Here is a 12054-nt window from a genome sequence, read left to right on the forward strand (position 1 = left end):
AGAAGAGAATTTTAGCGGGAAATTATATCCTCTCCTTGTTGACGTTTTTTTACTATTAGTTGTGTGACTGCTGGCTCGTGTCCTTGCGCCATCCCAGCCGTTAAAGAAAGAGGCCAGAAGGGTGTAAAGTCAAGACACCCATCTCCTATTTCCTCTTCTATAGAGGTGGCAGGTCCCTCTGCATTATCGGCGCTGACTTCAATGGGCTCGCGGCATCAGGGTTACATTTAGCCAATCGTGGTCAAGGAAGGCTGCAGTGTTTCTCCAGGAGCCGATCCGGCACAGGGGCCCATAAAGCTGAGGGGAAAGGAAGCAAGAAAGGAAGGGACGGTGGGAGGGGGGTGGCCGAGATTGATGGGCTCGGAGGCTCTGCCTACCGCACTGCCACGGGACCCGGGGAGGCCGCAGCAAGAGCCCGCAGCCAGCCTGGCAGCAGAATCTACCCATCCTCTTTTAGGGCAGGCAGAGCGCGAGGGACGGCGGGTGTCGCGGGGAGAGAAGGAGGCAGGCAGAGGAAGGAGGGGAGAAGAGACCCGCCACTCATTGCAGCAGCTCAGCGGCATCGGTAGCCGTCCGGGGGAATCTGGGCAAATATGGTGGCTGTTCACACTTCTCATTCTTCCTCCTCCACCGAGTGGATCGCTTGCTTGGATAAAAGGTACCGGCACCTCTGCGGATACAGTTGGGTGGGGTGTGTGTGCGTGCATGTGGGAAGCTGGAGGGAGGGGCTGGCAGTACAGCAGCATGTGCTCGCATCCCCCCCTCCGCCCCACATGCACACATCATCCATCGAATGAAATTGCCTCTACAATTATTTCATCTATCACACGCCGCTCATGAACTGGGAATTCGAAATCTTTTTGCAATGGAAGCTGTGGCGGGGTGTGTGTGTGTGAGAGAGAGAAAGAGAGAGGGTGGAGCGCTTGGCGTGTGAGAAGACGGCGGCGAGGACAAGGGCTTTTCCTTTGGGTGTCCAGAGGAGAGTTGCTTTACTGCCCTCTTGAGTATAATAAAAATCCCACGGACGTCTGGTGCCTATAAAATAATGCACCTTTAAAGAGAGTCGAAGGAGCCGTTCCTGGTTCTGCACAGGCCCGCCCTTCCCTGCTGCAGGTATCCTCCAGGGCTGCGCGGGGAGGCCTCATGGTAGAAGAAAGGGCGGGTCATTAAGATCTTCCCAAGGCCGAACATCTCCCCCAAAGGCTACAGCAATAGGTAGACTTGCCCTCTGGAAATTAATGAGGGGAAGGTGAGGCCGGGCATTGAGACCAGGAAAGTTAAATGAATACTGGGCTAAGAAACTGGAACCTTTCTTATGGTTTTGACATCAATATCCCTTATGCTATTTCCTCAATGGCTTGAAGCACCTTACAGCCTCATCCAGACGCTGATATGAAGCCATAAAGTCAGCTTGAGTGCCATGTTTGTTGGGTGGTGTTGGCATGCCTGCCTTATATTATTAAGGAGTGAATGTTACAAACCTGGATAATGTTTTCAGATTTATATTTAAAGGGCAGGAAAAAGTCGTTGAACATAGCAAGCATCAGAAACTAGGCAGACTATATACATCTGCCTAGTTGGCACTAATTTAATCAGCACTAGATCTCCAAGATCTCAGGTACAAAACACTCTTCCCCCATTACCCAGGTCTCTAGGTTGAGACTCTGGAGAAGCTTTGCTTCTTGGAAAGTCTTAAATGGAAACAAACACTAACAGTTCATTTGGTTTGGAAATGCCCAGGAGGAGTGGATGACCTGCGGCCTTTGAAATATGATTGAACTATGAATCTCAGAATTGGAATCTAACCACATAAGGAAGATTACAGTTTTTTCACTACAATAGAAGGATGTGTGCCGTATGTGGATAACCTGTCTTCCAGTTCCTCTTTTGGTTCCAAATCTTATATTTGGTGTCTTATCCTTTTTCATGTACATAGATGTGACAGTATAAACTGAGTGACTTCCATTGAATTTTACTTCTGCTAATTCCCAGATGACATACCGTAATTATGGGAATTAGGATGTGTTATGGTACATATGGAAGGCATCAAGTTGTAGAGGACTAGTATAAGTTAATATTTATTTAGGAAATTGATAACTGTATATAAACTACAGTGTTACCTTGGTACTCAACTGCTTTAAAACTCATCAAATTTAGTACTCAATGCATTTTGAGGCGAAAATTTATCCCAGTATTCCTCGTTTGACAGAACTTGATGTCAAATACATCATTCCTTATGGGAAAAATTTGTTTGGTAATCATTGTTTTTGGTACTCCTCGCACCTTCCAGAACTAATTAACGATGAATATCGAGGTACCACTGTAATATGGCAAAATAATCCATATACTTTTCCCTAGCCTAAAGGCTGTTTAATGATATCTTTACAACCATGCATCATAATTGTAGTTGCCTTTGGATGCTGACAGTAAATTCATGAATCAGTTTATAAACCTACTAATGAATAATCGCCAAGTATGGATATTAGTAATTTTTGGTCACCACTGTTAATCATTTTTGTTCCTGAATATTGAAAAGTAAGAGTAGTAAAAAAGACTTTTTTTTAAAAAAAGAGAACAATTATTTCTAAAGTTGCAAACGAGACAAGGGACAGCTATGGATTCAGTCGGTCAGCAGCAATCATCACTTGTTAGGCTTTATACATCTATGCTGTCATTGCTTTTTATGGTTAATGTCAGCAAAAACCTCTTAACCTTTTCCCTTAACTTTGAATGTTGATAGTAGCAGTCATACGTAGAAATCCCAATGGCAAGGACAACCTTGCTTGATATTAGAAGTTAATAAAATCAACCCTAGTTAGTCCCTGAAACGGGGACTATCGACAATTCTCAGGCTATAATCTAAAATGGGAAGTTGATATGACGTACCAGGAGAAAGCAATGGGGAATGGCTTCTTTGATACTGCCAAGAACATTACAAGACATCACACATGGATACCATCCACAGGAGTCAAGTTTAGAGCGCATCTTTACTATGGAAGTGGCTTATAGGACTGCAGATAAAAAAGCAACAGTTCAGTTTTGAAGATGGGCTTCTAAATGGAACTAATGGTGCAAATAAGCCCTCTTTATCATTATTAATCCTTCAGTTTGCTTAATGTGTAACATTTGTTACTACAGCATCATGCTTGTTGGACATATAGAGGTTTTCCTCAGAATATTGATTTGCATTATTTTTCTTCTTTTCACTTCATTTTATGGGTCTCTACATTCATTAAGTTCAAACTTTAACATGTTCGCCATGTCAGGCACTGATATATAGACACATTTACCTATGCTCTGTGAGAGTTACTTGGATTTAATACCTTGAGCATTTGGTATTCTTCTTTCAGGTTCAATTTCACTATGTTTTCCAGTTGCAAAAGAGGAGAGTTTCTGGGCTTGCCACCTTGTGTAAAACTAATCAATTGCTACGATCCTTGCCAACCACCAAAACTATTCACCAGTACTTGGAGACTGATGTGTTCAATACGAGTACAGTAAAACGATAGTATTGCTATGTGGCTTATGTTTATAGGATATACAGGGGAAACTAGGCACTACAGATTGCTACCAAAAATGTGAGGCACATTCATATGGTTGTTCGATATAAAAAGCCAGAGCACCACATGGTAAAAAAACTAGATGTTGTTCTTTTCACATGGGAAAGCCACCCCATAGGATCTGTTTCACACACCTGTTCAGGCTGGAGCTCAGCACGTGCACCCTGTGAACATGCATCAGAATAAAGTAGAAACTAGGAGGTGAGTTTTGCAATGATAAAGAGTGGGATAAATTGTAGGTGTCAGGTAACGGTTTGGAAAAACTTGCTATTACAGTAAGGCAGAATGATCAACAGAGAATTCTCAGTGACTTTCTGGTATTGTATCTCTCCTCGTCCTCACTCAGGACTATTTTAGATGGGTAGCATTTATCTTTCTGTCTAAAGGACACCTCAGTATGGCCTTGCTGAAAGATCTTTTTGGAATTACCTTTCCTAAGAAACCCAATCAATACTAAATCACGTGTTGTTGTTAAGTGCTGTAGGTGAGATCTTGGATTTCAGCATGCTTTACAACTGATTTTCTTGTTATTGACCTGGTTTGCTTTCTTATTTAAGCTGGTTTCAATGTTTAGCATTGGATTAATTTTTTTAAAAATTCCTCATTGTGAGATTATGATAGTATAGTTATTGCTTCTCTGGATGTCTTTTAGATTGAGATGTAGTATTTAAATAAACTGTTTCGCACATTACTCATTGAGAAGTAAATGGGTGAATGCACAAATGGTAACTTGGGGACCTTATAACTGAGGAACAATGTATATGATTATACCATTGGTTGAACAATTCCCCCTTCCCAGTGGGGCAAATTAGCAATAGCATGAATTAATCTGGATCTAATTTCTAAAAATGATAAATAAATGCACAGAATCCAAAGTGATGCCAGTGATGTCTCTACTCTCATTGGTTAAGTCCATGTAGCAGTTAACATTCAGTTGAGAGGGCAACAAAGCTGTTTTCAGTTTGCTTTCTTTAGAGTAAGATTTAAACCTCATGTGTTGGCCTGCTGGGAAAAAGACCCAGAGGATGTATATATGTCACAAGAATGCTGCTGTATCTAGTTGAGAAAAGGTGGCTTAATGAAATGGGACAGGATAAACAGCAATCTGGTGAAAAAAATCATCCTCAATAAATTTTGCTGGTATGGTTTGCATAATTGCTTTTGTGTCTTATTTTAAACTCTTTCTATTGAAATCCCCATCATTTCAAAGATCATTGCCCAGCTTCTGCTGCCCTTCATTTTTAAAGATTTAAAAATAATAGTAATCCTCTTTCTCATTATTTAAACTTCATTTTGAAACTGACCGTATGAATCTTATGCCATTATCATATCAAGAAATTAATATAATGTGACTAACTGAAGTAATTATCACCATGGCCCACCTAGCATTAGGATACCTGAAAGCCCTCCCCCACATCATTTAATTAATTTCTGATGTTAAATTTTAACTATCCTTTTATATTCAGTTTTTATATTTTTAATATTTTACCTGTATACTGCCCAGAGTTCCTCTATGAAGGAGATGGGTGGTTTCTAAATCTGATAAATAAATAATTAAATACCAGATGGCAAACTTTTATTTTCTATTTGTTCCCATGGAATGCATCTCCCACTAAGCTTGCAGCTATGTATAGGAGATGATAAAAATTCAAGAGAGGGGTGAAAACATTAGCATTTCTTTCTAGCTTGTTGGGCCATTTTCAGAGTTGGGCCCTATTGCTTCATTTGTCGTTAAAGGGATTGTCACATATGTCAATAATTATGTTCAAGGACTGCACCCAATTCAGAGCCCAAGGGTTAGAATTTTATGCATGAAGTGTACATTAATTTTTACATAAGACAGAGCCCATGGTGTCTTACTTGACAGTTGTCCTTGGCTGCAGGAGTTGAGCATAGAACAAAACGTGTCATGTCACTGTCCTGGTGTGTCAGGAATGGTATGATCTTTGATGAGATCTTGATGAATTATTTAAAAATGAAGGGTTGTTTTGAAGTCATCGTTCTTTTACACTTTTTTCTGCTGTTCTTTTACAGCTTGATCTACATTAATTATATGACTATATTTTGGCATATTTTTAAATATGAATATATGAATTAATAATGAAACAAAACTATTGTGAAAGCAAAATACTTATATAATATACTCATTCAAGGAAACTTTGTAATGGTTTCTATAGGAATTTTGATAAATACAACTATCTCTTAGATTATGCTATATTGGATTGTAAAAAGAACATAGGAATAGTGCTGCTTTATCAGGTCAAAACCAATCTTAGTCCACCATTTTGTTGCTCATAGTGTCGGAACAGATGCCTCTCAAATGCTTATAAGCTTCAACATTTGCTTCTTTACAACTAGTATTTGAAAAAAATGCCCTTGATTTGGAGATATCAGTAACAATAACCGTGAGTTGGAAGGCACATTTGTTGTCTTCTAGTCCAACCCTGCTCAGGCAGGAAACCCTATACCATTTCAGACAAATGGTTATCTAGTCCAGGGCTTTTCAACCTTTTCACCCATTGTACCACTTTTATGATACGGCAATATCCGAGTATCACCAGTCGGCCTAGCAAGGTGTCAAAAACTTAATGACCAAAAAAAAAAAAGGAAAAAAGTGAGGAAGTACAGGTAGTCCTCGACTTACAATAGTTCACTTAGTGACTTTTCGAAGTTACAATGGCACTGAAAAAAGTGCCCCCCATGCCACAGCCGAGCAAGACACCTGCCTGCCCACCTGGCGGTGCTCTTCCTCCTGTTTGAGGTTTCAATTGTGAGCATTTCTGTTGAGGATTGGCAACGGGGGTGGGGTGTGTGTGGTTTTTATTCCCCCCGTCTGCTGGGTGGTTGCAGCAGGTTTTGGTCACTTCACATGACCCTGGGACACTGTGACCGTCATAAATATGAATCAGTTGCCACGCATCTGAATGTAAATCACAAGACCCTGGAGATAAGGCAACATTCCAGCTGATTGGTGTTTCTTCAGGGCTCAGCAGAAGTGCCAGGATCAGCGCCGAGCTCCAGCTGGAGCCTGGCGTTGATCCTGGCGTTTCCACTGAGCCCTGACAGCCCTGCAGCTCCAGCCATCTCTCGCTCAGGCTTGTGCAGTGCTGCCACCAGTTCAGTTCATTCCCCTCCCCCGCTACCACTTTTCTACGATGGTCGCATACCACCTGCCAGGTGCCAATGTACCACAGGTGGTACCCGTACCACTGCTTGAAAAGCCTTGATCTAGTCTCTTCTTAAAAACTTTCCATCTGTTGCTTCTTGTCCTGCCTTCAGGTGCTTTGGAGAATAGCTTGACTCCCTCTTCTTTGTGGCAGCCCCTGAGATATTGGAACACTGCTATCTTGTCACCCCTAGTCCTTCTCTTCATTAGGCTAGACATACCCAATTCCAGCAACCGTTCCTTATATGTTTTAGCCTCCAGTCCTCTGATCATCTTTGTTGCTCTTCTCTGTACTCTTTCTAGAGTCTCAACATCTTTTTTACATTGTGGTGACCAAAACTGGATACAGTATTCCAAGTGTGGCCTTACCAAGGCATTGTAAAGTGGTATTAACACTTCATGTGATCTTTTTTTTTTCCAAAATATTTTATTAGGTTTTACAAGGGTAACGAAGGGATGGGATCAGTATGGCTATTAGGTAGGGTTCAGGAATGGGATTAAGGTAAGGGTAAGTACAATAAGGTAATGGGATTAGGGTAAGGGTAAATACAATAAGGGTAAGTTACCCCCAACAATAATTTTACGCTTTAGCAAGCAGACTATCGTCCGGATACAGATATTAAATAACAGTAATTAATGTAATGGTAAATAGCTATAATACTTCATTCGATCTTGATTCTACCTCTCTGTTAATGCAGCCTAGCACACTGCTGGCTCATATTTAAGTGAATTGCTCAAACAGTAGTAACCATTTTCTAGCTGATTTTCTGCTTCAAGTGCATTTAAAGCAATCCTTTCCTTTCCCTTTCCTTTGTATTCCTTATCTCCTTTCATTTTTTTTCTGCTGGAATTTGTGTTCTTTTTTGTTTTCCTATTAAGACAGGAGTCCCATTTTGTAAAAGAAACTTTCTGAACCTTCTAAACCTTTTTTACAGCTGCCCAGATGTTACTAAAGATGTGTTTTCTTAGACTGTAGAATACATTCCAACAGACTTTCAGTTAGCTTTATGAATCAGTTTGGCTCTCTTGATTTTCCTTTCAAGGACTTTTCACCATTTTTTTTTTCATTTCACTATTTCCTCTTAATTTGTAATAGATTATTTCCACCTGTTACAATTAAATATAGTGTTGTGTCTCCTCTGACTAGGTACAAGACCAATTGTGGTAAGGCGCACTGGTTTACAATATCTAGAAATTTAGTTTGTTGTAGCCTGAGCATGAATGTACTCATTTTATATGAGGGCAATTAATTCATTACCACTTCTCTTTAGCATGCTTCCTTGATTTCTTTCATCATCTCAAGATTGTCTTCAGTTTTTTCAAAAGCAAGAGAAAGCATATACCTAAATCTGATTTACATTTCTAATAAATAATCTTACCCCAATATATTTCTTTTCATAGGTTACTGTTACATCCCCTGTATTCATGCTTCATTTGCAATCAAGTTCATAATTTCTCCAATCTTCATTCAGGAGCTTCTAATACTGGGGTAGCCATATCTATACTGTATACCATAACATGAACCATTTTTTTTTCTTGTTTCACTTCCTGATTATGTCTACGCAATGCTGCATTTCCAAAGTTGGCCTTATCCCATATAATTATTTTTAGAACATCAGCTCTCTTCAGAATGGGATGCTGTCCAGCACAGGTTGGCTTTCCCCCAGGAATTAATTCAAAGGCTTCTTGGGTAACTTTTTGATATTATATGCCAGCAGTCAGGTTCCTTTTAATATTCTCAATATAGTCCAGACACCATTATACAATTGCCTAAAACCAGGTAATCATATAATGGAATATCTTCATGTTAGTAGCTATAATACAACCCAGAACTGGATACGTTTAAACATCTTAAGCCTATTGATTTCAGTGGATTTATGTATAGCTAATATTGATCTGAATGCTAGTGTTTAATATCTGCCAGATCAGGGGTCCCCAACCTCCAGGCCGTGGGTCAGTACTGTTAGGAACCGGGCTGCACAGTTGAAAGTAAGTGTCAGGCAAGTGAGTGAAACTGAAACCCCCCCCCCACACACACACCTACTTTGTGGAAAAATGGTCTTCTGCAAAATGGTCCACGGTGACAAAAAGGTTGTGCTAGATAACAAGAGTATCTGATTTTCAGCGCACTCAAAAATTTAGCTAACTTCATGTTGTTCCTCTAGGCAAGAGGACATATTGTATCCTGCTTTCCCTCAGCAGTTTCAAGCTTGGAGGCGAAGAAAGTAAAGTATAATACTCCTAAAATAGTTTTGGGATTTAAAGGTGCCAGGTGGACCCTTACAGCCCAGCAAAACTGAGAGGAAAATCTCCTTTATCTTATGCTGGAAAGATAACCTGTCTTTTGTTCTGGCAATGGGCAGCTTAGTTTCCCTCAGTAGTTATGAGCAGCTTGGTGCTAAAAAAGGGAAGCCTGAGATCGCTTGTGTGGAACAAAGAAGAAAGCTCTTTGCTAGCTTTATGCTGAATTGCTGAGGACTTTGAGGTTAGGTACCAACATTGTGTTTGGGATTGAGCAACAATCCTCATTATCCTTTTTCATTTCCAAGAGCAAGGGGAGAACTAAGACTACTCTTGGCAATGAGCTGCTTTCCATGAAAAGTGTGGATAACAGGATAAAAGGTATACTTTCTCTCAAGCAAGCTTTCCAGCCTGAAACCTCTAGTCCAGTGTTTCCCAAACTTGACAATTTTAAGGCATGAGGACTTCAACTCCCAGAATTCCATAGCCAGCAACGCTGGCTGTGGAATTCTGGGAGTTGAAGTCCACATGCCTTAAAATTGTCAAGTTTGGGAAACATTGCTCTAGTCGTAATGAAATGTATAGTTATTATTGTTTTAATAAAAACAATGATTTTATAAGGTACTTAATGATTCATTGCTGGATTCATACATAATCTGATTTGAGGTATGTTACAAATAGGCTTATCTTTTTAGTTATGTGGAGTCCATTTATTTGATCTAAATACTGAATTTGATTCCCCCCACATCTCTTGCCTTTGCAATATGGTTTTCTTGTTTACATCTTTTCAATGGTATAGATTTTTCCCCATTACAGCTACATTATTGCAGCTTATTTGAATCATAATCTGCACTTAATTCTAGCCTGTGAATCTTAAATTATCTGCTTTCATTTCCTGAATTCAAGCACGTCTTCCCTTTTTTTGTTCTCATTTGGGTAAGATTTCCATTATATGAAAGAAGAGACATCTTTTCTAATAGCTGTCTTGACACCGGCTTCCTTGTGTCTGCTTTTGTAGTAGGGGACTGACAGAACTATTGAATTTATTTATTTATTTATTTATGAGACTTATATACCGCTTTAAGTGCAAGCACTCTCTAAGCGGTGTACACCAGTAAGCAATGTATATATATATATTTACCTTGCCCCCAACAATCTGGGTCCTCATTTTACCTACCTCGGAAGGATGGAAGGCTGAGTCAACCTTGAGCCGGTGAGATTTGAACCGCTGACCTGCTGAACACAGTCAGCTAAAGTGGCCTGCAGTACTGCACTCTAACTGCTGCGCCACCTCGGCTCATGCATTGACTTTTATTTACATGAAGTAGTACATTATCTTACAATGTAATTGTTTATATAACTCCCTGCTTTAAAACTAACTTATGGTGGAAATCTTTCATTTCATGTATTGGTTTTAACACACTATATGCTCCTTTTTTACACTGGCAATTTTAGAATTAATGTTTACAACTTATTTTTAGGATGTACACAATGATATGCATGAATATTGATAAATTAAAGTCACGTGTCTATGCTCATGTTGTCTACGCTCATGATGCAAGGAAGAATTGATTTTTTTGTTGTATGCTGTGAGCGTGCATTTTGAGAATATAGCACCATTTGCACAAGGATGAGGATAATGTGCTGTTGAATTCAGTTTATTGCGGTCATAGATCAGTACAAGCAGTGGTTGGTGAATGAATGAATAAATAAATATATGTATGTACATTTATATATTCATTCAGCATATATTATAATTTAAACATTAAAAGTAAATTAAATATAACATCTAAAATTACAACAAAATAATATCTAAAATTTAAATGAACTTTAGTTACATGGAACGCATTGAGGGATAATGTGCAAAATATGTGTTGGCAAAATCTGATGGAACCTGCATTTCTGGTCTTTGAAGAACTAATGAAGTGTATAATTCAATAGCTGTCAAATAAGCATTATAGCTTCTAGCTGTTCCTTTTACATTTAATTCAAGAGTTGCAATTCAAAAACAATTAAGGAAAAAGAGCTTCATCGGTTAATATCAGGCCTAAGTCCGGAGATGACACAGCCAAATTCAACTGAGTTCAAGCCTTTAATTGCTTATGCCTAACTAGAAGAATTTTGCAAAACTAAAGCTATCACCTTCTAACCTACAAGCTCTATCTTGAGAGATTCTAGGGCAGCGGTTCTCAACCTGTAGGACATGACCCCATTTGGAGTCGAACGACCATTTCACGGGGGTCGTCAAACAACACAGTCCGCCATTTTTTTCTCCTTTTCCTTAGCTGTGCTACTCCCTTTTATTCTATTGGCTTTTGAAAGCCAATAGAATGGACTCTCTTGAATAGAGTCTAATTCTATTGGCTTTCAAAAGCCAATAGGAATGGTCCAGGCTGTCTCTGCCCTGCTGAGCCCGCCAAAACTCCCATTCTGCAAACAGTGCTGCAAGTTGTCTGCAGCGAAGGCGAGCTGTCTGGAAGTTTCCACCCCTCCCTGCTGAGCAACTACTAAAAATGTAAGAAAAGGGCCAGAGGTGGGAGGCCGGCGGGTGCAGGGAGGGTTGCTGGCGCGTGTGGGGCCTGGCGGGTGCCTTACCTCCCTTGGGCTGGGCCAGCTGGTGGCCCAGCCGGTGGTTGCCTGCGCCGTCGCTGCCCCTTGCCAGCTACGCCTCGGCCGGTGCAGGGGGCGGCACCACGCATGTGCGGCGCTCCCGGGCAGGGAAAATCCTTGACTTATGACTGGTTGGGTAGTCCTTGACTTACGACCGGTTGGGTAGTCCTCGACTTACGACCGGTTGGGTAGTCCTTGACTTACGACCGGTTGGGGGGTCGTGGCATTAAAAAGGTTGAGAACCACTGTTCTAGGGTGTAAGTACTCTAAATCTCTTCTCCCCTTCCTTATCCAGCTGTGGTTGTGCAGTCTCTTCTTCTGGGCCTGTCTTTGGGAAAGCTCTATGTTGCCTAAACTCACTTCACTGCTCCTCTAGGTGCACATTCCATCACAGTTAAATCTATTAAAGAATCAAGTATAGGTAATCCTTGCGTTACAAATGTAATAGAGCCTGCCAATTACGTTTGTAACCCGAGG

At 40.4% G+C, this 12054-nt stretch overlaps 1 protein-coding gene across 2 annotated transcripts in view; it reads left to right on the plus strand.

Moving 5' to 3' along the window:
• The first annotated feature begins 353 nt into the window (after positions 1-353).
• The window catches only part of RAPGEF4 (Rap guanine nucleotide exchange factor 4), a 169010-nt gene continuing 157309 nt past the window's right edge, over positions 354-12054 (plus strand). For both annotated transcript variants that reach the window (XM_039361807.1, XM_039361809.1), the window contains exon 1: positions 354-658. In XM_039361807.1, the coding sequence (XP_039217741.1) occupies positions 594-658 (65 nt within the window). In that variant the 5' untranslated portion in view covers positions 354-593. The remainder of the gene's footprint in view (positions 659-12054) is intronic.

Source organism: Crotalus tigris, unplaced genomic scaffold, assembly GCF_016545835.1.
Source record: "Crotalus tigris isolate CLP2741 ecotype Arizona unplaced genomic scaffold, ASM1654583v1 scf7180000019363.1367679, whole genome shotgun sequence".
NCBI classification, from domain to species: Eukaryota; Metazoa; Chordata; class Lepidosauria; order Squamata; family Viperidae; genus Crotalus; species Crotalus tigris.